Source organism: Ochotona princeps, chromosome 6 (genome assembly GCF_030435755.1).
Source record: "Ochotona princeps isolate mOchPri1 chromosome 6, mOchPri1.hap1, whole genome shotgun sequence".
In the NCBI taxonomy this organism is placed as follows: domain Eukaryota; kingdom Metazoa; phylum Chordata; class Mammalia; order Lagomorpha; family Ochotonidae; genus Ochotona; species Ochotona princeps.
In genome coordinates this window covers 11,703,149-11,727,704 of record NC_080837.1, presented here as the reverse complement: position 1 = coordinate 11,727,704, position 24,556 = coordinate 11,703,149, and the positions used below count along the sequence as shown (strand labels likewise).

The 24,556-nt window shown below is 58.2% G+C and overlaps 2 protein-coding genes across 3 annotated transcripts; one reads left to right on the top strand and one right to left on the bottom strand.

Annotated features, from left to right (window-relative positions):
* Positions 1 to 3,508: 3,508 nt before the first annotated feature.
* On the top strand, positions 3,509 to 4,876 carry LOC131480438 (mesoderm posterior protein 2-like). The gene is made up of 2 exons (XM_058665275.1): positions 3,509 to 4,327; positions 4,661 to 4,876. Exons 1-2 carry the CDS (start codon positions 3,509 to 3,511, stop codon positions 4,874 to 4,876), a joined length of 1,035 nt encoding a protein of 344 aa, XP_058521258.1.
* A 3,703-nt stretch (positions 4,877 to 8,579) lies between these two features.
* On the bottom strand, positions 8,580 to 24,273 carry ANPEP (alanyl aminopeptidase, membrane). Of its 2 annotated transcripts, XM_058665593.1 has the most exons (23): positions 24,195 to 24,273; positions 23,192 to 23,275; positions 18,237 to 18,623; positions 17,732 to 18,161; positions 17,282 to 17,424; positions 17,055 to 17,191; positions 16,306 to 16,432; positions 16,059 to 16,213; positions 15,772 to 15,885; positions 15,526 to 15,669; positions 15,352 to 15,417; positions 15,198 to 15,263; positions 13,908 to 14,080; positions 13,702 to 13,778; positions 13,039 to 13,175; positions 12,882 to 12,937; positions 12,085 to 12,232; positions 11,546 to 11,637; positions 11,162 to 11,272; positions 10,863 to 11,030; positions 10,085 to 10,225; positions 9,775 to 9,856; positions 8,580 to 9,222 (listed from the first exon to the last, which is right to left on the bottom strand). In XM_058665593.1, exons 3-23 carry the CDS (start codon positions 18,421 to 18,423, stop codon positions 9,070 to 9,072), a joined length of 2,907 nt encoding a protein of 968 aa, XP_058521576.1. In that variant the 5' UTR covers positions 18,424 to 18,623; positions 23,192 to 23,275; positions 24,195 to 24,273; the 3' UTR covers positions 8,580 to 9,069. The 2 variants fall into 2 exon arrangements, with proteins under 2 accessions (XP_058521576.1, XP_058521574.1); XM_058665591.1 differs by lacking the exons at positions 23,192 to 23,275; positions 24,195 to 24,273 and having other exon boundaries at positions 17,732 to 18,203; positions 18,285 to 18,446.
* Positions 24,274 to 24,556: the final 283 nt, after the last annotated feature.

Here is a 24,556-nt window from a genome sequence, read left to right as displayed (position 1 = left end):
AATACTGGGAAGCACACTGTCTTATTACCCCAACCACTTCATGCACAGGAGAAGCTGGGATGAGTAAGCTGCCGAGGCTCTCCCAGCTTCCCCGAGTGGATCAGGACAGTGAGGCAGGCTGTGAGCGAGGCTGGAACTGACTCAGGGGCCCAACGAGGAGCCAGGGGCCACACTTGTCCTCAGACATCCCGTTGTCAGCCTGGTCCTGCTCCAGGCTAGCCCAAGCCAAGGAAGGGCCAGACTACCTCAGATAAGCCATCAGCCACCAACGCCCTTCCCAGGAAGCTGCTGGGCTGGCTCCACAGGCCAAGGATGGAGATACGCTAGAGTACCAGCCCTTCCTGGTCTTCCCAAGGCCGTCCCACTAGTGTGTGCCTGCTGGTGCCCACGGCAGCGGCCGGCCAATGTCACACACCCTAAAGGTTCCCCAGCTGCTCTGCAGTTCCAGCCAAGGAAGGGCACGAGTCAGGGACCCCAGCATGATAGTGCAGGACGAATATTCGACACCTGATAAATGTGTTTATACCCCTTGCATACCAGTGCACTCACTCCTAGCCAGCCCCTGCGGGCTCCGCGACAGACGGTCAATCCAGAGCCCACAACCTTGGATGAACGAATGACCGACTCAGAGCACAACTGCTGTGACGCAAGGCTTCACCTTGGCTGTAGCCCTTTAACTCATGCCACCTTGCACCTGCTTCATGCCAAAGGAAGCCTGCACAAGACCTGCTTTTCATATTACAGTTTACTTAAAAATTTCTCATTCCTCAGAGGTGTTAGAATAAAACAAAGGACAGTTACCTGACCCAGTGAGAATTAGTGTCAGTGGTTACTTCATCATAACTAACATCAAAATGCCTCCAACATATTTAACATACACACTAAGAGGAAAGTGTTTCAACGGTATTCTTGAAGATTTCCCTGTAAGAAGAAAGTGTTACAATGTTATTCTTGAAAATTTCTGTACCTCCTGCCATTTTACCTTTTTCCCAAGCTGAAATGATACAAATGAATGAACATTTAAGTGAAGGAAGATCGCAGCTTTGTTCTGGGTATAACCCACAGCAGGTCTCTGTGCTCATCCAGAGTAAAACCGTGATCCATTATTTTTTAAGTGCACCAATTGCATACAGCTTGTTGCGGAATGTGCTAGAACAAACTAATACGTGACAGGTGGGGCAGATGAAGTGACTCAGCATGAACCATGTGCCTTCTGCCAAAAACGCACCCAAGAACATATACCACCTCCTGACAACCTTTCAGGGGTGGCAAAAGGGATGCCAGCTTTCTTGGTAAGGTTTCCATTTCTTTCTTTCTTTCTTTTTTTTAATTACATTGTATTATGTGACATAGTTTCATAGGTACTGGGATTCTCCCCACCCCTCCCCAAACCAACGTTTCCATTTCTTACAACAAAATGTCGGTTGTGTCATCTGTGCAATTAAGAGTTAACTTTTGGACTGGGCGTGGTAGCCTAGCAGCTAAAGTCCTTGCCTTGCATGTGCCAGGATCCCATATGGGCACTGGTTCTAGTCCCGGCCGCCCCGCCTCCCAGGCAGCTCCCTGCTTGTGGCCTGGGAAGGCAGTCAAGGACGGCCCAAAGCTTTGGGGCCCTGCACCGGCGTGGGACACCTGGAAGAAGTTCCTGACTCCTGGCTTTGGATTGGCTCAGCTCCAGCCATTGTGGCCGCTTAGGAAGTGAATCAACGGACAGAGGATCTTCCTCTCCATCTCTTTTCCTCTCTGTATATCTGACTTTCCAATAAAAATAAATAAATCTTTCAAAAACTTTTTAAAAGATTTATTTTTATTGAAAAGACACATTCACAGAAAGAAGAAGAGACAAAGACCTTCTGTCTACTGGTTCGCTCTCCAAGTGGCTGCACTGGCTGTCTGGAGCTGAGCTTATCTAAAGCCAGGAGCTTTTTTCGGGTCTCCCATGTGGGTGCAGTGTCCCAAGGCTTTGGGCTGTTCTCTACTGCTTTCCCAGGCCACAAAGAGCTGGATGGGAAGTGGAGCAGCCAGGACACAAACTGGCACCCACATGGGATCCCGGCACTTGCAGGAGGAAAATTAGCCAACTGACCCATTGTGTCAGGCCCTAAAAAAAATTAACTTTTTAAAAGCCCACCATAATACCTACAAGGCCACTTAATACTCCAGGTGGCAGTGCCATGTTGATTATTTGTTACTAATTTTTCAAAATGCCATCACCCTTCTGCCACAGAGTGCAGAGTACAGAGTAGCTCTACACTGCCTTGGAATTAAAGCTTCCTCCTGGGCCTGGGTCCAGCCAGGGCGTGCGCTGGCCTTCCCATCACCACTCCAGCAGCGTCCTGCTCTTGGACTCAGCAGGCCTTTCCTCCTGGAAAGTTTTCCACCTGCCTCTCCCTGTCCACATCTTACTGGTGGTCCAAGGCCCAGCTGGGACCCTCCATCATCCCCGGACCTCACCTGGCCCTTAGCCTCCTGGCTCAGCACCACCTCTGAGATCCGACAGGCAGGAAAACACTAATTTCACCAATTTCCCTATCTCCATGTCCCTCCCTACATTTGTCAGAAGCCCCAGCTGTCACCCAAGTTAGCGGCCCTGGCCTAGCGCACCCAGCTCGCCAGTGCCTGGTCCACCTGCCTTTCTAACAAGATACGTACCCCAGAACAAACCCTGGCACACCTGGCATGCAGCAGCTGCTGGGTGAAGATAAATGGACAGAACCATGCCTCCAGTGACCTGACAAGTCAATATTTCTTTTCTAACATGATGGTAGCTGGCCTGCAGCCACCTGCCAGGCCCCTTCTAAGGACTACATGCCAGCCCTGGGTATGCTGGTTACTGCCGGGGCTCCATTGAGATCCTTGGGATCTGAGGGGATGAAAGCACTCCTCCGTCTCACACACACACACACACACACACACACACAGAGGGTCCGCCTTAGGGGTCCACCTCCCTTCTCCAACGCCCACCCTACCCCAGGTTTCTCCAGGCCCTCACACACTTACAGAATGTTCTCAGTGCCACTCAGGAAATTATCAAGTGGGGTCCGGGGAGGAGCCCAACCTGTAGGCACCGCACTTCGCATCACTCTGAACTGGCCTCGGAGCCCTGTCCGGCACGCCAGAGGCGCTGTGTGGAAGGGACCTGGAAGGTACCTGAGGAACATTACCGCCCTAGCTGCCCGTGGGTGTCCACCCCGCAGTGGATGAGGGTCCCAGTGAGAAGCTTAGTGGCTCCATCCAGATGCGAATTGTCCCTCCCACACTTCCCGGGCTGCAGGGGCTTCCATTAGAGCCCCCAAGGAGTCAGAATCCACACCTCCGCAAATGGGCCCGCTTTCCCAGGGCCCCCTGCCCCGACGACCTTCCCTGGGCTCTGTAGGTTTTGACACCTCTCTGCAAGCTGGCAGGGGGCCACCTCACACCTTAGGTCCGGATAAAGGCTCAGGCGAGGAACCCGCAGGCGCAGCCGACCAGAGCCTGGCAGACTGCAGACCGCAGACCAGACGAAGCCATGGCCCAGTCGCCACCTCCGCACAGCCTCCTCGGCCAAGACCACTGGGTCTTCTCGCAGGGTTGGGGCTGGGAAGGCCATTCAGTGTCCACGTCCCCGGCCTCCTCGTCGGACTCGTCGGGTTCCTGCCCCTGCGACCCGTCGCTGCCCGCGCCCCCTGCCCGCAGCACCCGCGACCCCGAGCCCACCCCGACGGCGCCCCGACGTGCACGGCCTGGACCCGCCGGTGGCCAGCGGCAGAGCGCCAGTGAGCGCGAGAAGCTGCGCATGCGGACGCTGGCCCGCGCCCTGCATGAGCTGCGCCGCTTCCTCCCGCCGTCCGTGGCGCCGGCCGGCCAGAGCCTCACCAAGATCGAGACCCTGCGCCTGGCCATCCGCTACATAGGCCACCTGTCGGCCGTGCTGGGCCTCGGTGAGGACGGCCCGCAGCGTCGGCGCCGGCGGCGCAGCGAGGCTGAGGCCCCCGGCGGCTGCCCGCTGTGCCCCGACGGCTGCAGCGCGGCCCAGGCACTGGCGCTCGGGCCCTGCGGGGGCGCAGGCGCGGCCTGGGGGTCCCCGCCTTCCTGTCCCGGGCCCGGAGTTGCGCCTGAGTACCTGGGGAACAGAGTCCCGGAGACGGATCCCTGGGCAACGACGTCCCCTTACTGCCCCAAGCTGCAGTCACCCCCGCCCCAAGCCCGAGGGAGAGCCCCAGACGAGGCTGTCTGGATACCACCCCAAGCTTGTCCCGGAGCACAGACGTGCCCGGAGCCCGGGAACCCCACAACACCCTGGACACCGCCCCCTGCACCGCTACCGGAGCTGGCTGTAGTGTACCAGGTATGCTCTGAGGGCCCAAGTTGGACGTGTGGGCGTCAGTAGAGGGGTCCGTGGGGAGCCTGTGGTTTTCAGGTCAGAGATCATCCGATGGAGGGGCGGGCGGAGGACCCGCACTAGGGGAACAAGTTTTGCCTCCAGAGTTAGGCAGAGGGCTGAGTGAGGGGCCTGCTGAATTAAGGTTCAAGGGTTGGAGGGAGGCTGAGCAGCGAGCAGCAGCACCGGGACTGAAACGCCCCCGGGGTCTGTGCCCTAAACTGCTCTGCGCCCTGGAGTCACGCCTGGGGGAGCATGGGGTAGGGACCCACTCTTAAGCTGCTTCTGTCTCTCTTGCAGAGTCTCCCCGTGTCACCAGAGTCCTGTATGGCCCTAGGAAGCCCAGAACCACCCCGTGCATCCTGCCCAAGACTGCAGCCTCCACACCAATGGGGACACTGGAGCCCGGGGCAGCCGGCAGTGGGCCCTGCCCCCAGCTCAGCCCTGCGCCTCAGTGGCTGCCCGGAACTTTGGCAGGAAGATTTGGAGGATACCCGCTGGGGCATCTTCTACTGAGCCCTGGCCTGCCAGGGAGTGGGAGCGGACCCTCACCCTGACACATCCGTGTTCTGCAGAGATGTGAGCTGCACCAAGAAGGGGGCTGCTGGACTGGAAAGGACGCTGGGCTGGGACTCATCCGGGGGAGAAGGGCCAGCCTCCTTGCGCACTGCTGCTCGGTGGGGTTGACCAGAAGCCTGTACGCTAAGGTTGTTTTATTCCTTTTAATAACACACACAGTAGGTTGGCTTGGTGTGGCTGGCTATTTTTATGGCTCTGTCAGTGTGTCTAGCTGACAGTATGGCATATGTCCATCACCCCCAAGATGTTCCAGTAGTTGTGCACATCTGGTATGTCTTGTTTCCTGTCTCTTGTTAGTCTTCCTTCAGCCTGAGCTGGTTTGGGAAAGGTAAATGGGACCTGATCCATAGGGAATGTGCCACACGAGTGCTCCACTGCTCCCTGGATCCAGGCCTGCTGTGGCTGATGAGGAGGGGGTCGCCCTTGCTGGGGGGCCAGGCCTGTTGTACCATCAAGGCTTAGGGCCACCCACCACTGGCCCTTTGTGTTCCTCTGGGTGGGCTCCTGCTGACCTGTAAGGGCAGCACATGTGCTGTGCCCTGACCAGTTGTGCTCAGAGCGTAGCCCAGAGGTCCAGACACAACACAGCTGAGCACTTCTCCAAGAGCGGCCCCGTGTTTCTGCAAACTAGCATGGCCAGGGGAGCTGGCAGCACAGGACCTTGTTTTCTTAGATCCTCAGGTCGAGGCAGGGACAGCTTGGACAATCTAAAAGTGACCCATTTCTCACCATGTCCCCACGTGATGGTGGCTCCAAAGGACACCCACCAAGGACCCCATTTCATTTGAATTAGGTCATTGAAGGATCTGGCTTCAAATCTAGTTCCATTCAGAGGTTCAGGCTTAGATGTGAATTTTAGGGACCGGGTTGGGTCCTGTAACACCTGGTGTTAGGAGCCAGGGAGAAGGTATTTCCCAACACAGGGGACCAGTGACAGGAAGGTGACAGAGCAGTACAGATCCTGAATGCCAAGGTGGGGCACAGACAAGGGGTTCTGCAACCAGCAGGAATGTGACTCTGGGAGAGACAGGGCCAGTTCCAGTTAGCCCTTAGCCCTGCTGCCTCAGGTAAGACCAGTGGGGCTGACATACGGCCCAATAATCAAGATGCCCGCATCCCACACAGCCGTGCCTGCTGTCCCAGCCCTGCTCCTCACTGCCGCATCTGCCTCATGTGCACTCTGGGAGGTACAGGTGATGGCTCAAGGAGCTGGGTCCCCGCTTACCTATGTGGGAGACCCAGATGCAGCTCTTGGCTCCTGGCCTCTGCCTGGCCCAGCCCTGAATGTCAGCAGGCATTTGGGCAAGTGAACCAGGGGATCAGAATTTTGTCTCTGTCCCCCTCCATCAGAAATAAAATTTAGAAGAGGCAGGATATTGGAGAGAAGGTGCCATGATCTCTTGGCAAAGCTCCCGTGGACATGGCAGTGCTGCCAACTTGGGGAGGGAGGCTGGAGGAGAGGCAATCTTGGGGGCTGGGTGTTGAGGGATATGTAGGAGTTTACCCAGACAAGTGAGGGGAACGGAGCAGCATGAACCAAGCCAGAACAGAGTGGCTGATATCCAAAGATGATGGGGAGGAATGACAAGAGCTAGGAAGGAGCTTAGGGGCCTGGCCACATGGGGCATCCCATATGGGCACTAGTTCAAGTCCAGCAGTTCTGCTGTCAGTCCATACTGTCAGCTAATACACCTGGGACAGCAGCAGATGACCACGCACCTGGGTCCCTGCACCCAGGTGGGAGACCTGGATGAAGCTCCTGGCTCTGGCCTGGCCCAGTCCCAGCCATTTGGGGAGTAAATGGATAGAAGAGCTCTCTTTATCTCTCTCCATTTCCCTGTAATTCCGCCTTTCAAACAAACACATCTTTAATATACATACATATATATAAAAATGAACAGTGAGATGGAGATTGTAATAGTGTGCCAAGCTGTCAGGTGGTGTGATAAACACTCAGCAGAATGGCTGAGCACATGCACCTGCCTAAGAGATGCCCTGGCCATGCTGTGTGTTGAGACAGCTGCTTCCAGGTGTGACCTGGGGCTCTGTGTTCCAGGACTCAGCCAGGCAGGGAGGGCAGCCCAGGGTGTCACACAGTCCCAGGCCTCTCTGCTGCTTTGGTTCCTGTCTGGACAAGGCACATCTATCATCCTGGTTAGGGGCAGAGGGAGCCGTGCCCAGGCAGGCCGAGAGAGCACACACCCTGGGGTGTGCAGAGGTGGGGGAGAGATCCCTCCAGCCTGCCGGAGCCATTGCTGCTGCTGGCAGGGAAGCCAGAGCAGGCCCTCACTCTCTAAGACTCAGCTATGCCCTCTGAACAAGAGTCCCTGTCCCTTCTCCTTGCTCAGCCCCCTAGCTCCATCCCTGGCATGTCTGTCACAGGGCCTGGCAGGGGCTGCCACCATGCGCTGTGTAACCGAGACCAGTCCACCCCTACTTCCTGGAGGCTCCAGGCCCTGTGCAGCAGAGAGGGCATGGCCAGCTGTGCCTGGGCAGCTAAGGCTGGGACGGATGAAGACTCCACCGAGGCCAGGATCACACAGATGCCCAGGTTCCTGCTCTGGCTGTCCTTGCAAGGGCAGATGGGAGCTGCAGCAGCCCAGGGGTCAGCAGCCTGCTTTTAGGCTGGTTCAGCCCTGAGGCTTGTCCATGGCTCCTCTGCAGGCCCAGCTGTGGCCAGGAAGCTGTCAAGCCGGGGTGGGAGGTGGGGGTGTGGTGCCAGCTTTGGGGGAGGGGTCACAGACTAAGGAAAGTCCTGGCTTACCCACCCTTATCTGTAAAGCTGAGATAAGCCACACCTTATCTCTGGGAGCCACTACAGCCTGGATGGGAAAGCTAGAAAGATGGTGGGGCCAGTTCCTCCCTTGGCTGGTCCCCCGCAGAAGGTCAAGTGCCAGCCATGGCTGCTGGGTACTGGCGACAGGAAGGGCTGGCCCAGAGGGGAGGGGCTGCCTCTGGCTGGTGTCACCTGGCCGGCCTCAGCCCTGGGCCCCGCCCCACCCTTTGAAGTGCAGATGGTGGGGAATGGGTTTTTTCCCCAGACCTGAGGCAGAGGTTACTGCCAGCGAGTGCCCTCTAGTTGACACAAACAGGTGAGTTCCAGGCCTTCTCCTTGGAGCCTCCAGGCAGCCCTGGTGGGGACAGCCCTCACCTGTCCTCAGCTGTCCTGCTCTGCCTCCATGCCTCAGTCCAGCTTCTTTGTCCCTGCTGTGCTGCTGGACAAAACAACCACTTTACAAATCCTCACCCCCACCTCCTGGCTCCCCCAGGGACCTGAGGGCCCGGCTAGACCCCTCCACCACTGTCATGGCCGTTAGCACCCTGCTCTCCTGCTTTCAGTGTTAAGGCCATGCTTCTCCTCCACTGCCAGGGCCCTTGGCAGCCCGGGGCCTTGCCTGCAGCCCCAACAGTTGCCCAGCTCTGGCATCTCGAACCTGCCTCAGGCACAGGGGATGAAATGAAGGCAGCAGGCACTGCTGCCCAGGTGCACAACACCTGTGCAAGGGCTGGCAACGAGGGGCGTCCATGTGCATACACCCAGGGTCCCCAACCCCCGTGACTCCCAGGCACCCCAACACCCTTTCACCCTGGCTTATTCAGGTTTTGTGCCCTGCTATCATGTGACAATGAGTGTCAAAGATCATTTAGAAATCCTTTATTTACATGTCTTTTTAGAAAAAAAAATACACAGATTTGGTGCCCTGTTGATTCCTGGAGCTTGAGGGGTTCTTTATGGGAAGGTGAGAGGATACAGGGCAGCCCCCTCAAGGCCGTCCACTTTCCATCAAAAGCTTCTTCCCAAATGGCCCTGGAGCTGGGCCTCCCTGAGATTGGACCCCAGACCGAGCATTCACACCAGGCCTGGGGTAAGACTGGCAGGAGGGTGAGGCTGGGAAGGGCTCTGGGCAAGCTTGACAGGAGGGTGGGGCTGGGAAGGACTGGGCAAGATTGACAGGGGAGCAGGGCTGGTAAGGGCTCCACCAGCCCCACCAGCAAGAGCCTGACTGGCAGGGCAGAGAAAACTCAGCCTTTAGGACTCAGGACGCTGGTGCCTCAGGAACTGGCACTTGTTGTGGCCACTGAAACACACGGGCACTTTGTGTGGGGCCAGACGACACGAAGGTCCGGGACTAGTCGCTGTTTTCCGTGAACCACGCGAGCACAGCATCCCGGTTCTCCCTCACCCACTTGATGTTGGTTCTCGTCTGCTCCAGGGCCTGCTCCAGCGCCCGGGTGCCTGAGCCGAAGCCAGTGTCCAAGTTGTTCAACCTAAACTGCTCCAGCTGCAAGTAAGATAGAGGGCTTCAGCCCCGACTGGAGGCAGTCGCAGCCTCTAGGGCAGCTGTTCCAGCAGCGTCCCCATCTCCTACCGTCCCCTGCCACCCGGGTCCCTGAGACAGGATGGATACACCCTACACTCAAAGTCTGTCACTCCTCTCTGACTCTGCCTTTCAAATAAACAAGTAAACAAACTTCAGACAGCACAGTAAGGAGTTGTTCACGTTTGTGGATTTGCTAATGACTGTGTTTATGCAATAGTTACAGATAAAATCAGCATCTGTGATTTCTTTGAAATGGCCTTATTCGAAAGAACATTGGCAAAATTTTGCCCATTTTTGTACCTGGATAATGGGTACAGGAGAGGGTCACTTGATGGTCCTCTACCTCAAAGTTCCAGAATGAATGTTTCTGATTCTGATGCGAGTGTCAGCACTGACTTAGGCAGGCTACTTGGTGCCTTCCGTGTGGCTCAGGGACCACACTGTCCACTGTTCCCCACCCACCGGCCTAGGAGGGGAGCAGGCAGGGTGCCAGGGAGGGGGCCTACTTCTCACCTGCTGCAGTTCGTACTCAGTGGAGAACCGGCGGGTCACTGTGCGGATGAGGCTGGAGAAGGAGAAGGAGCCGCCGCCATAGCTGCAGGGCAGGGAGGGGAGTGTGAGGGCGGTGCAGGTGCTCTCTCACAGAGGGGGAGCAGGGAACGCAGTGCCAGCTCCAGGAACACGTGCCTGGTCCTTCCACGCCTGCCTCCCACCCTGGCCCTCAAACATGGCTCATCTTTGCCTGCCCTATGTAAGGCCTGAAGCCCGCAGCATTCCACCCACACAGACCAGTACCATCAACCCCATCCCCACTCCCACTCACTCCTCAAAGAGCCTCTTCCAGTTGCTCTGGATGAAGTCCCACACCAGCGACTGGCCGACGACGTTGTTGGCAATGTTGTTGATGGTGGAGGTGGCGTCCTGCCTCCGGATGTAATCCGAGTTCAGGGTATAGCTCAGGTACCTGTGAGGACAGGGCGCTGGGAGCATGGCCATGGGCAAGGGCTGTGTGCCAGCCATCCAGGAGAGAAACCAGGAGTGTAGGCACCCCATTGTGTCCCCACACAGCCCCTCCAGTTAAGGGGCCCTTGTCCTATATGCCTCAACAAAAGAAGGCTGAGTCTGGCTTTGCCAAGTGTCATGCTTGCCACATGAGAAGATTAGACCCGCCAGCCATTTACTGTGGTGCAAGTGAGGCACACGGAGGAAGGAGGGAACCTCAGTGCAGGGGTTTGAGGGGCTGCATGTCCAGGGGCAACTCGGGACCAGCTGTGCCACAGCCTAGGAACCGAGTCATCATCCATGCATAAACAGAGATTGCAGCAGGGAAACCCATGGGACATGAGCCCACACCAGGGCTGTCACTGTCGGCATCTTTCAGTCTTTGGACAAATTGTTTTGCTTCCCTAAATGGCAGGGTCCTCCAGTGTCAGCTAGAGCCACTCTCCCTCTGGACCACCAAGCCACATCTCCATTGAGCCTCGCCCCTCTCAGCCCATCACACAGGGATGCAGGGATCACCTTAGTGAGGCATGTGGTGGTTGCTGCTGCTGCTTCCTGGGGGGGGGGCCTCAGTCTGCCGCCCCCTCTGGGGTCCTCACCTGTTCAGGATCCACACCTCGTTGCTGCAAGCCAGGGCTGTCCGGAGCTTGTCAGCCTCGTTCACCAGGGTCTCCTTCTGGAACTGCTCCCAGGCAAAGTCCCACTCCCTCTCTCCACCCTGGGCGATGGCGTTGCAGTAGACGGTGGAGCGCAGGTTGGGGTGGATCCTAGTGTGGGGTGAGGGTGGGGTATCAGGTGTGGGGGGCAGCAGGGAGGGTGGGAGAAGGGGCTTGCTGAGAGCAAGGCTGCAGGCTCCCTGGGCATGGCGTCAGAGGGGTGTCACAGGGGAGACACTTACGGGTTATGACTAGCATTTTGCATCCACCGGTTGTAGAAGTTACTGACCATATTCAGACAATCCTGAAGCCCGTTGGAGCAGGCAGTGCTGATGGCGTTCACCTCGTTGTACCTGTCCCACAGGGACACACAGTTAGCACCCTTGATGCAGACTCTGGCCGGGATGCAGCTCACGAGGCACAGCCCCAGCCTTCACCCCAGGGGCTGTGTGGCCTCCATCTGCTGGCATAGCCCGGCCCAAGCTAAAGTGTGGGCCCCCGGAGGGGTGTCTTCCCAGTGGCAGCATGGCCCTGCCAGGTGGTAAGAGCTCAGCAAAACACTGTCAGGTGGTTTCCCTAGTTCCCCAGGTCCCTGGGACCTTCAGCACCATGGGGGTCCCACTCACTGCTCCATCAGGGTCCCTGGGCGATTTTCCCATTCGTTGGTTGCAGTTTTGAAGTGCTCATACAGGGGCTGGACCTGCTTCCTCAAGTACTTCTGTGAAAGAAACACGGGTGTGCAGACTCCCGATGGGCTATTGCGAGGAGCCCACAGGCCTTCCCCAAACAATATCTCCCCCGGAGCCCAAGTGCCAGGCAGAGAGGGGGCGGCTCACAGAGCCAGCAGAGGCAGCCCAGGCCACACAGCCGGGGAGAGACCGATCTTCCACCCCAATCGTCCTTGGCACCAGGCTTTTTGTGCCTCCCAAAAACATTCACTTGCAGGATCTCAAAGCCACCAACTTGGCTGCGAGTCTCAGCATCCTGTTCTGTTGCTTCCCCGCCCCCAACCTGTGCACCTGCTGTGTGCCTTCTGCCTTCACCTCTGCAACCTCTGACTCTCTTGCCCCTCTGCTAAGCCCAATGCTGGGCAACTTTCCTTGTCCTGGGTGATCACAGGCACCAGTGCTGACGGGCCCATGAGCCCAGCCACACTGCTCCATACCTTCATGGGGCCGTAGACCTCGGAGCGGTCGAACATGAGCTTGAAGTAGTCGAGGCTGCTGAGGGCAGCCTCCCAGGGCATGTACTCCGTCTCTCGAATCAGGAAGAGGGTGTTATTCAGGGCCAGAGTCACAGGGATTCTCTGGGCACTGGGAAAATACCAGAGAGGCTCAAGTATGCAGTGTCCCATGGCCCACGCCCTCAAGGACACGCTTCAACCCTAAGTCCCTGGGCTTCCAGGGGCCTGAGATCTAAGAACCCCAACACAGCAGCACTGGCCATGAAGTGGTAGAGGCCAGTTTCAGGCTCCTGCTCATGGTGCCCATTTTACAGATAAGAAAACTGAGACTCTGAGGTGGACCAAACATCCCAAAGCCACTCAACTGGTAAGAAACGAAGCCCGGGGTACAAAACTACAAAAAGACCCTACTGTACACTCTGCTCACTTCTTCCAGTTTGCTTGGCCTTCAGGCCTGCCATTCTCTACTTCCTCAGCCATTGGGACATATTTGGCTCAGAAATGCTCATGACAAAGAGCTTAGCATGTGTCCCTGAACACAGGAGGTGCTCACTAAGTGCTTACCCAGGCCTCTCCCTTCCTGTCCTGCCTATCCCAGGGTTGATTTAGCACCCCGCACAGGGACCTCGGGACAATCCTTGTGCCTTTGGGTGAGTCAGACTTGCTGGCTGGCAATGGCCTCAGGCAGGTGCTCAAATAGTCATCTGTGAAATGGGGGTGTGGGGATTGGGGAGGAGCTCAGCTTAGCAGGGCACCCGTTGCCAGGTAGGGGAGTTCACCTGGCCATGTTGAAGCCATCGTGAATAATCTGTGCCCGGTTAATGACAGGGATGACCTGTGGGAAGAGGGGAAAGCAGAGCGTGTGACCTCGGGCCAGCCTCAGACAGCAAGCAGCCTTGTGATCTGGCGTCGTGTCCAGGGGCAGGGGCCACCCACCGATGGGTCATTCTGCAGCTGATCCTGAAGCCTCCTCCAGTTGCCTTCATCGTAGTTCACCTGGTAATACCCCGTCACATTGATGTTCGCAAGCACCCAGTCATCATTACCTTCTGCTCTGAACTGGTCAACCTGGTCTGTGGGAGGGACCAGCATTGGAATAAAGGGCTACTCAGAAGGCCACGGCCTCCTCTCCGGCTACATTAGCCTGGCTCACCTCCCCCAGGAAGCAGGAAGTCTTCCCTGACTTCTCCATTAGATGGAATCTCTTTGGCTCCCAGCTGCTGCCCCGCTAGCCCAGTCACACACATGCTCAGGGCAGCACCCAGCCCAGCCCTGTGATGCCGTCCACCGCTTGTCTCACTCCCCCTCCCTGCCAGCCGACTGGCCTTCACCTTCACTTCCTCAGTGTCTGGCACAGTATCCCAGGTAGGATTTAAGCATTTACTACAGATTCTCCCCTTCCTTTCCCAGTGGAGTAACTGCTGTTCTTAGCCCCATACCATACAGAGAGGGATAGCGGTTTGCCCAGGGTCACACAGCTGGGCAGCCACAAAGCAAACTGGGACCAAAGAATCCTGGCTCCATCAGGGGACCCTTCTCGCAAGCACAGGCTGGGGGTTGTGCGTGTGGTGCTGAGTGTCTCCTAAGGGGTTGGATTACCTTCAGCATCCATCAGCCAGTATCCCTGCTGCTCCTGGCCATTTCTTATGGACGACACAGGCACGATCCACAGGTAGCTGTAAGCAGAGAGCCAGGTGCCAGGTAGTGGGGGACAGGAACTCCTCCCATACCCTCCCACCTCTGATACCCAGCTGGATTCCCCCACCCTCAGGACTCCCTGCTCTGCTTAGGGACTGTGAACACACTTGAACTCAGACGGGCGAGTGACATTGGACTCAGGGTCCAGGAGGAAGTGCTCCTGGGAGATGGTCCCTGTGGTGGTGTCCACGGTGACCACGGGGAAGCCCATCTGCAGGATCCAGCGGTCCATGATGTCGCGCACGGAGGTGGGTAGGCTGATATTCTGGTTGTCTACAGCCTATGGTGGAGCAAGAGTGCACAGTTGTCCCAGTGTTCCTACACTCCAGCCTCTGTTTGCCCAGGGCGCCCCTACTGATCTAGGCAAGGGACGGGGGTCCTGGGGCAGAGGGCAGAGACAACAGCTCTGCTGCTCATTGGCTGGGCCAAAGAACCTGGGGACTACAGAGCCCATTCTATACCCTGTGGGGTCCATGTGCTAGGGACCAGGATGCCTGCACCTTCATGTGAGCAGCCCCTGGGAGGATGAGAAAGAAGAGGAGACAGAGAAGGGAGGCCACAAGGGCAGGGGTAAGGGCCAGACACAGGTGTGGACAGCTTAGGGGCAGCTGCTTTCATAACCACACAAAAATTTAGCAACAACCAAGCCCCTAGGAAAACAGCAAACACCAAGGCAGGAAAAAATGAAGGCAGGAGAGTGGCAGGTGCAGGCTGGGAGGGGAGGACCCAAGGGCTGCTCTGGTATGGATGGTGGGGAAGGAGGTGACAGAGGAGGGGAAGCTGGGTCCAGGCCAAGAGGGGCCATGACAGTGCCACCACCTCAGTGGAGCCTGCAGCCAGGCTCTACACAGCTTGCCACTTGCCTGGAGACTGGCTAGAACGGCACTAGGGGCTGGAACAAAACGCAGCTGCCCCTCGCTGCTGGGACTGGCCTTAACCCTGACTGACTGGGCTCACAGTGGGGAAATGCGGACTCCAACCCTGGGTGAGGCAGGGTGGGGCACAGAGGCAGACGTGGTGGACAGGGGTTTACCCCACCACCAGGGGCTGTCAGGGAGAGGCCCCCCACCCAGAGGCCCATCTCCCAAAAACAAGCCATTGCCTCCTCTCTTGCGAATGTGTCAAGGGCGCTGATGTGTGCAAAGAGCCAGGGAGTGCTGAGTCGGGAGGTGACAGACTCCAAAGTTCTGGATGCAGGAGGAGCAGGGTCCAAGGCTTGGGCACCCCAGGCCGGCTCCTTGCCACTACGAAGAAGTGCCTATCCCTGCAGCCGTGACCCAGACTGAGGCTTTCTATGACCCGCCTGAGCTGATAATGGGCACCTTCTCTCGTCTGTGCAATCCCTGGCACTCAGGATCCCCGCCTTTGAGGGGCTTTGGGGGCTGGCTGGTACACACCTGCTGCAGGTGCTCCCACAGGTCCAAATAGACGGTGTTGTTGTAGGAGAAGGTGTGCAGGTAGGACTGTGGGAGGAGAGGCAGTGGTGAGTGGCAAATCCAGGACCCAAGGAGGGCCCTGTGCCCCGGGGCTGGCCAGGGGCATCAGACTCACCGCCAGGCCCAACTTGAACAGGTCCTCGGTTAGGAAGGTGGACAGCATCCTGAGCACAGAGGCGCCCTGCGGGGGTGGGGACATGCAGGAACTCAGGCGGCTGTGTCCTGCCTACTGTGTTGCCAGGGGTGGCAGGGCACACCTCCCACCCCAGGCCCTTCACTGAGGCAGCACCTTGTTGTAGGTGATGGAGTCAAAGAGCTCGCTGATCTGGGCAGACGTCATGACCTCCTCGGCCGGCGAGGACAGGGGGTGGGAGGAGGCCAGGGCGTCCACAGCCATCACATAGTGCAGGTCGTTCAGCACTATGAGGTCCCTCTGCAAAATCCCCCACAGCCATCAGATGGGTCCGGCGGGGGCTGGGGGTGGCTTAGAGGTTCTTCCACCTGCCCACTCCTGGATCAGCCACAGCTGGCTCACCAGATTCCAGTCGGGCTCAGCGTAGTCAGCACCCAGGTACTCCACATAGGAGGCAAAGCCCTCGTTCAGCCACAGGTCATTCCACCAGTCCACGGTCACCAGGTTGCCGAACCACTATCAGAGAATGACGTCAGCTGGCAAGCCCCGTTGGCACCGGCATCACCCTTGGCTAAGCGCTTTCCCACCAGGTCTAAAGGGCTTGGCTGGCATCTCTGTGACCCCTCTGCTGCCCTGCCCTTCACGTGGCTCTATTTTTCTCTGCCTGAAGACACAGGGCGGGGGAATACCTGGTGGGCCAGCTCATGAGCCACCACGGTGACCACCCGCTCCTTATTGCCGATGGAGGAGGACACGGGGTCATAGAGCAGGGCATTCTCCCGGTAGGTCACCAACCCCCAATTCTCCATGGCACCAGCGTTGAAGTCAGGCAGGGCGATCTGATCTGTAACAGAGGAAGCGATGGCTTGTATTCGGGAGATGGTCTCCTGGTGGGGTACCCCATCCTCTTCCCCCTCCTCAAGTCTCCTCACGCACCAGATTTGGGTAGCGGGTAGGATGTGTTGTAGTGTTGGGCAAAGAATTCGAGGATGGGGCCGGTCACATTCAGGGCGTACTCGCCATGGCCTTCATCAATGGCAGCTGGTCGAGCCCAGATGCGGATCTGCAGGGTGGCAGGAAGGGGTCAGGTGTGTGAGAGAGGGAAAAGGCCGGCAAGGGCCCCATCCATGCTACCTAGAGGCTGGGGGACTCTGAGGGACTTTGGAGTCACAGCCACCCTGTGGCTGGCACTTGAGGGGCAGAGCCTGAGGCCCCGGGAGCCTACAACTGCAGCCCAAGCTTGCTTGGGGCTCAGTTTGGATCCTGCCCAGCCAAGAAGTGGCTGGTGGGCCCGGCGGCGTGGCCTAGCGGCTAAAGTCCTCGCCTTGAAAGCCCCGGGATCCCATATGGGTGCAGGTTCTAATCCCAGCAGCTCCACTTCCCATCCAGCTCCCTGCTTGTGGCCTGGGAAAGCAGTTGAGGACTGCCCAAGGCTTTGGGACCCTGCACCCACGTGGGAGACCCGGAAGAGGTTCCTGGTTCCCGGCATCGGACCGGCGCGCATCGGCCCATTGCGGCTCACTTGGGGAGTGAATCATCGGATGGAAGATCTTCCTCTCTGTCTCTCCTCTCTGTATATCTGACTTTGTAATAAAATGAATAAATCTTTAAAAAAAAAAAAAAGAAGTGACTGGTGTGGGATGAGGACCCAGGGACAGCCAGGGCCTGGGGAGGCTAGGACGTACCAAAACACCATCGGATGTATAATTCTCTATGCTTGTGAATTCACTGACAATGTAGGCCAGCAGGTACGTGGACATCCTGGGGGTAGTCTCGAATTCTGTGACATTCCAGCTGGAGTCTTCAGGAAGTGGGGTGCTACCTGAGCAGGGGACACATGACTCCGTGTCACTGTACTATCTCCCTCCCGCCCCCCAACCTTCTGGCCCCGGTCCCGGGCAGGCCCCCTCACTTTTGGGAGGCATGTTGGAGAGGGCCGTGTGATTTGCAGGGTGGATGAGCGTGATGTTAAACGTGGCCTTCATCGCTGGCTCATCAAAGCACGGGAAAGATTTCCGGGCGTCCGCAGCCTGCATCTGTGTGGTGGCTACCACCCTGTCCAAACCCACAGGGTTGGGGTAAGTCAGCAGGGAAAGGGGTGCCAGAAAGTGGTCCTGGCTATATCCCGGTCATCTCTGCCTCAGCAGGCAGGCAGCCTTGGCACTGCAGGCCAGTCAGAGAGATGGGTGCCCCTTTTGGAGTCAAAGTCCGGGCAGATCCTACCCTGGGACTGGCTGGGGAGTGTGGGCAAGTTTCTGTCCTGCCTGTACAGGGGACGCTTCTGTCCTCCTCTCTCCAAGGGCCCTGACTCTGCCTCAGCACCCAGCACCTCCCTGGTGGGCACAGCCATCCCCCCACTCACTTTGTGACGTTGCCCTCCGTGTACTCGCTGCGGTAGAAGCCTGCCAAGTCGTCAGCCAGCTCGCCCTGGAACACGGTGTCCATCTCGTACTGGCTGCCCGCTGTCAGCAAGCCCTGCAGGTGCACCACTAGGTACTCGGTGAGCTCCACCAGCTCCGTGCGGACAATGGCGGGGGGCTGGGAGCCCCCCACACCCCGCAGCACCACATGGTGGCCCTGAACGGTGGTGTAGTTGAGGTTCTTGCTGTGGATGATGATGACATTGGTGGCCTGCTGGCAGGTGAAGCGGACCGTGCTGTTGCCCATGAAGATGTAGAGGTTCTGGTCATTGGGGGTGAGGTAGGGCCGCAGGACCACGTTGTAGGAGTCGGGGATGAGCGTCCTGGGCAGGCGGTACTGGTTCCATGGCAGGCTCTGGTCCACGGTGGGAGATGGCGGGGCGGTGGTGGCGGTAGTAGTGGTAGTAGTGGTGGTGGTGGTGGTGGTAGTAGTGGTGGTGGTGGTGATCGGTGTGGTGGTGGTGGTGGTGGTGGTGGTAGGGCTTGTGGGAGTCACGCTGGGGCTCTCAGCCGAGTTCTTGCTCTTCTCCTGGGCGTACACCACGGACAGGGCCACAATGGTGCATACAGCAGCCACCCCCAGGAAGATGCCCAAGATGCCCAGTGACTTGGAAATGTAGAAGCCCTTGGCCATGGTGAGGCTGGGAGAGAGCCTGGGCAGCTCAGGGACCAAAGCAGTTTGGGGCCAGGCTTATATCCCCCCAGGGGAGGGGCCCCACTGTCCTTCAATTGGGTAAAAATTAACCGGAGTTCAGACAGGCAAAGGTCACTGCACTGGGCAAGGGTTGGTCCAGGCACGGTCCTGGGAGTGTGGCTCGGCTCGGCTTGGGGTGCCTGCTGGGGCAAACAGGTGTCAGGTTATTGGCTGTAGCAGGTGGCATCCCTCTACCTGCCACGAACCCGGACAGGGCTGTGGGTGGGACATTCTCGGAGCAGGTCTGTCTGGGGCAAACTGTCCCAGATGTGCTGGATGGCCCTCCAGGGTGGATCCCTGGCAGGGTGCCAGGGCTCTCAGGTCCCACCTCTTTCACATTCTTGCTGAGCAGGGAGTTCTTCAAGCAGTATTTTTTTTTTTTTTTAAGATTTATTCATTTTATTACAGCCAGATATACACAGAGGAGGAGAGACAGAGAGGAAAATCTTCCGGCCAATGATTCACTCCCCTAATGAGCCGCAACGGCCGGTGCGCGCCGATCCGATGCCGGGAACCAGGAACCTCTTCCGGGTCTCCCACGCGGGTGCAGGGTCCCAAAGCTTTGGGCCGTCCTCGACTGCTTTCCCAGGCCACAAGCAGGGAGCTGGATGGGAAGTGGAGCTGCTGGGATTAGAACCGGCGCCCATATGGGATCCCGGGGCTTTCAAGGCGAGGACTTTAGCCGCTAGGCCACGCCGCCGGGCCCTATTTTTTTTTTAAAGATTTATTTTATTTTTTTTTTATTATAAAGTCAGATATACTGAGAGGAGGAGAGAGAGAGAGGAAGTGGAGCTGCCGGGATTAGAACCAGCGGCCATATGGGATCAAGGCAAGGACTTTAGCCACCAGGCCACGCCGCCAAGCCCCAGCAGTCTTTCAACTCTGACAACACCCTCCCTTCTTGCCAAAAGTCTTCAGCTAACTCCTGAAGAAAGTCACCATGCGTGATTTGTTCTGCCTTCTCTCTTAGGCAAGGAGGCTATTGCAAGCTTACCTCTTCCCCGCCAGGACCCGACACAGGTAACTCGACCTTTCTGAACTGCTTTCTTCATGAATAAATGACAGCATCCGCCAGACAGAATTGATGGACAAGCACTCTGGGACACCACAAGCAGGACCCAGCGGCCATCGCCTCCAGCTCACCCCTAGCTCAGACACAGCCTCCCCTGCCAGTGTGGAGTCCACCAAGCTCCATTTCTATGCTCAGAAAGAAGCCAATGCACCCAGTCCTGGTCACCACTGCACCCTTCCATTGGCTTCCAACTTCCACCTGCCAGACACATCGAATCACTGTGCACCAAGGCTTCCAGCCTTCCTTTTGCTCCCAAGGATCCAGTCCAAACCACTGGTCTGGGAGCAATAGACCTGTGTCTGACCCCAGCCTCATGGCCACCATAGCTTTGGCCAAACCCAGGGCCTTGGCACATGCTTCTCTCCCCTCTTGCCCTGTTTACCCTCCAAGTCTTCCTTGGAGAAGCTGCCCTTGCCTCTCCAGCCAGGTCAAGCCTTCCCGAGTCCCGTCAGTCCCATAAACTTCTGTAAAACCGGCCCCTGAGTGCTCTCACCCACCTGCCCCACGTGGTGATGCCCTGAGCCCTGGACCACAGGCCCCATAAGGCCAGGGTCTTACCTGTTTCCAGTTACTAGTCCTTGGCATGGTGGCTGGCACATAGCAGGTGCTGAACTTACATTGGCATTTAACATTTCAATTTATTGATTTTTTTCATTTTATTTGAGAGACTGAGAGAGCATTCCCCTCTGATCTAGTTCATTCCCCAGGCACCCACTACAGCCAGGACTGGACCAAGTGACAAGTCAGGACCCGGCCTGGCTGCTGCTTGAGGGCCTTGGTATGTGCCCCACCCACATCAGCCTGGAGCTGGCCAGAGGCCATGCTGGATAGGCAGAAACGCGATTTGTTCATTCAGGCCCTAGGACAGGAGTGGCTGAGTGACCGCCACCTCTCCCCTGGCCTGCAGGGGGCCAGGAGTTGACAGCAGAGTCCTTGGAGAATCCCAGGTGTCCAATCTTTCAACCCTCAACACCACCTGCTTCCCCCAGGGATGTGGCCAGAGGCCAGAAGGGACAGCTCACTGTGCTCGGACCTGGGCTCACAGCCACGGGCATCCATGGCAAGCCTTTGGGGTATGCCACAGCAGGAGCAACCATCAGGTAGAGGCCTGCCCCCAGGGAAACATGGCACATGCTCCCAGTCGCCCCTCCATCAAAGCCGAGTGGTGGGAGACTATCTCTGCAACCTTTTCCCACCTCGGTAGCCAGAAGCCCCACAAGCCAGTGCAGCTTAAGCCCTTCCCCAAACAAAGGCAGCAGCCACTGGCCCATCATGGTCTCTTCCTGCTTGCTTTGGGTACAGAGCCTGGGCTCAGCTGGCAGGAACCTGTTCTCCCTCGGCAAGGGCTTCTGGTCCTCAGGGCTGGTGCGGCAGGCAGCCCATAGCTGGTGCTGGTGTGTGAGAGGGCTCCACTGAGGCACCATGGCAGCTGGAGCCAGCCCCTGTTCCCTACACCGAGTTGCCGAGGTCCCGCGTCCACCCCCGCCACCCAGTATACCTCAGCAGAGGGTCCTCCTGCTCCCAGCTGTCTCCTCCAGTCCCTTGGCACCCTTAGTTCTGGCCTGCGCCTCAGGACCTGAGTAACTCCGGGCTGCAGCCTCTCCCCACCACCCACAGGTGGCCCCCAGACCCTGCCACACCTGCACCCATTTGATTCCCTCTGCCAGGAAGGCTGCTCCTCTCCTTCCTGTCACATTCATTCTGCGTGATGGCCCACCCCTACTCACACCTTTCACAGTACAAGCTACCTGCACATTCAGAACCCTCCCTGAGGCAGGCTTGGGGCTCTCCACACTCCTGCGTGCCTAGCATAGAACCAATGCCGAATAAACATCTGTTGAGGGCTCGGTGTGGTAGCCTAGCAGCTAAAGTCCTCGCCTTGCATGCACCGGGGATCCCATATGGATACTGGTTCTAATCCTGGCAGTCCCGCTTCCTCTCAGCTCCCTGCTTGTGGCCTGGGAAAGCAGTAGAAGATGGCCCAAAGCCTTGGGACCCTGCATCCACATGGGAGATCTGGAAGAGGCTCCGGGCTCCTGGCTTTGGATTAGCTCAGCTCTGGTGTTGCTCCCCATCCCCAAACACCATGTGGTCACCCACAGGTATTACAGGAGCACATCAGTGCACCCCCAGGGCAGGCCCCCCACCACCTGCACACCAGGCAAGCAACACATACTGATGGAACAGAGGACAAAGTTATGTGCAAACAAGAGATAGCAGTGAGAGAGGGGGCCCGGCACTGCCCAGAGCCTGGCTCTCAGCACAGGCTCTCCCTGCCGTGGCACACCCCTGGGTGCCCCGTGGCACACTCCTGGGTGGCATGCAAGCCCGCATTGCTTACAGATGCCCCTCCTTCTAAACAACAAAACTGTGACATTGGGGCTCAGGCGGAGGCTGAGTTATAGTCCCAGCTGCTCCCCTTGCGACCAAGCTCCCTGACAGCACACCTAGGAAGTGCCTCGGCCCCCTACAACCACAGAGAGACCTGCATGGTTTTCTGGCTCCTGGCTTCAACCTGGTCCAGCCTGGACCACTATAGTCATTTGGAGAGAGAGTCAGAGGATAGATTTCCCTTTCTGTCACTCTGCTTTCCAAATAAATAAATCTTGTTATTGTTTTTAAATAAAAGATCATGACATTATAATTGAAATAGGGTGTTTTTATGGGGAGAATGCATTTGAACTCAATATTGATTTCAAAACTGTTGACCTAGGTAGGCACTAACGTTTCCTTGTAGCCCTGCATTTGCTCTGTGGACCCCTGCCCCACCCCATGAGGCTCTGGGGCCAGCAACACTGTGGGCCATCTCTGGCATAGGGTCTGCCAGCTGCTGGGCAGAGGGCATGCATCACTCCTCGTCCTAGCCCATCACCTACACAGCAGCATGACCACATGGCCCCAGGCAGTGGCAGGGCTTCCCACCTGTGTAGAGCCTCAGGACAGCCACCTCGTCTACTCTGGTGGAGCAGAGTTGGGGTGGATGGAGCTGGGGACACCGTGGACCCTGAGGTCATTCCACCACAGCTGCATCAGCCTGGGCCCAGGGCCAGCCCCCAGGCGCTTCCTCTGGGAGCCCTGGCCCCAGTCTGGCCTGTGAGAACCTCTTACAGGCCCTGGTGGGAAGTTGGCAGTCCCAAACAGGGTGCTGGGTGGGGTGCAGAGGGGATTCTGGGCAGAGGGGGCTGCAGACCCTGCCAGGCCAGTGTCCCCTGGTGGCCAGGACCAAGGCATTGAGAGGCTAAGTGGCTGGTCCAAGGTCACGTAGCAGACCTGCAGCCTTAATGACCCCACCCCCTCCCCAGGTGCCCCACCCCATGCAGTCCCAGGCACCCTTTCAGTCATCTGGAGACCTGACAGGATTCTGGGGGCCCTTAGCTAACTGGCTGCTGCTACCACACACAGGCCTGCCTCTGAGTGTGTAGCTAGGGCCCTGCAGGGGCTCTGGCGACAGACACCAGGGTGGGTTGGGCGGAGGAGGCTGGCTGCTGGCCAGTGTGGATGAGAGTGTCGGGGGGGGGGGGCTCTGTGGGTAGCAGGACACTCTCCATGCCATAGCCTGTGGGTGCCTCAAAAAGCCCCCCAGACATCACACTTGTGTCACAGGCCTGAGGCCAGTACCCAGTGTCATCCACTGACCTGCTCAGGACATCTTGCAATGGGATCCTGGTAGCAGAGGGGCTGGCGGACGTGGCTTAGGGAGCTGCACCTCACTCTAGACTCCTAGGAGGAGGTAGGGGAAGAGCAGGAAGGAGACTCAGCAGCCTGGGATGGCGGTGGGGGGGGGGGGGGCGGTTCCCATCTGCTGTCTGGGGCGCCCATGGCCTCCGGGTCCAGCCTGAGCCTCCAGCACTCCCCAAAAGGTGGGCAAACATGGATGGGAGTGGACCTGGGCTCAGGTGGCTATCCTCCCCCTGCTAGGTCCCCTGCACTCCCATGGGGCAGAGCTAGTTTTTCCTGGGAGCAGGGGTCCCGCCCCACTCCTCAAACCACTGGCTCAGGACCACCAGGCCAAGCCTGCTCCTCCACAGCTGTAGTCCAACTGGAGCTTAGGGGGTCTGCAGCCACTGGGACTAAGTCATGATCATATCCTGGGTGTGGGACCAGTGCTCCTATCACCCAGCTCCACTCACCACCTGGTCGGTTCCCAGCAGCTGCAGTGGGGTAGGGGGAGGTTTCAAGCCACAACCCCAGGCCAAGGCTCACTGGGAGGGGGCAGCGTATGGCCCCATTAGCCTTGTTTGAGGGTAGGGTCTTCCCCTGAGCCAGCGGTTGTAATAGGAATCCTCGTGGGTCTCGCTACAGGCTAGCAGCTAACAGATGGAAGGGACTGTGGCCGGAACTGGGGCTTAGAAACAGGCGCTTAAACCAACAGCCCTATTCCTCTTCACCCAGCCTGGGGTGCAGAGCTGACCACAGATACAAGGCCAGCGATCCGAGAAGGCGCCTGCGACCCCAGCCTGGTGCCCCGCTGCCCCTGGGGCTGTCACCTTGTGTCCCCAGCCCCACGGCACCTCCTTCACAACCCGGAACTGTCCCGAGGTAGGAGATCCCTCCGCCCTGCCGAGGAACCCACTTGGCCCTGAGGTCGCAGTGGGAGCTGGGTCAAGAGCATTCTTGGCTCTCCCGGCCCTCGGTTTACCCATCTGAGAAGGCTTCCGGCACAGCTGTCCGGCCCTTTTGCATGCGCGCAGGCTGTCGCGGTCCCTCTCCACTCCCACCTGGTCCCGCACACCCAACGGCCCCCGAAGCGCCCCCCGCCCGGCCGCCCCTCCGGCCGCGCCCCACTCGCCTGCGCCGCGCGCTCCTCCAACGTGCGGGTCGCCCCGCCGCAGCCCGCCCTGACAGGGCGCCTCTCTCCAGTCTTTTTAAAGGGAAGTAACTTGACCCCAAGCTCCACTCCTCCTGACTAACCCCGCCCGCCGGCCCCGCCGCACCCCCGTCCCCCGCTGCCCCCGGGCGCGTTCCTCCGACGGCCCCTCCAGCAGTCCAGAACCGCTTCTC

Coding starts and splice junctions, on each gene's coding strand:
- LOC131480438 (XM_058665275.1), top strand. CDS start 3,509: ATGGCCCAGTCGCCACCTCCGCACAGCCTCCTCGGCCAAGACCACTGG. Junction 4,328..4,660: donor AGCTGGCTGTAGTGTACCAG/GTATGCTCTGAG, acceptor TCTCTCTTGCAG/AGTCTCCCCGTGTCACCAGA.
- ANPEP (XM_058665593.1), bottom strand. CDS start 18,423: ATGGCCAAGGGCTTCTACATTTCCAAGTCACTGGGCATCTTGGGCATC. Junction 17,425..17,731: donor ACGGAGGGCAACGTCACAAA/GTGAGTGGGGGG, acceptor GGGTTTGGACAG/GGTGGTAGCCACCACACAGA. Junction 9,223..9,774: donor CTGAGTACGAACTGCAGCAG/GTGAGAAGTAGG, acceptor TCTTACTTGCAG/CTGGAGCAGTTTAGGTTGAA.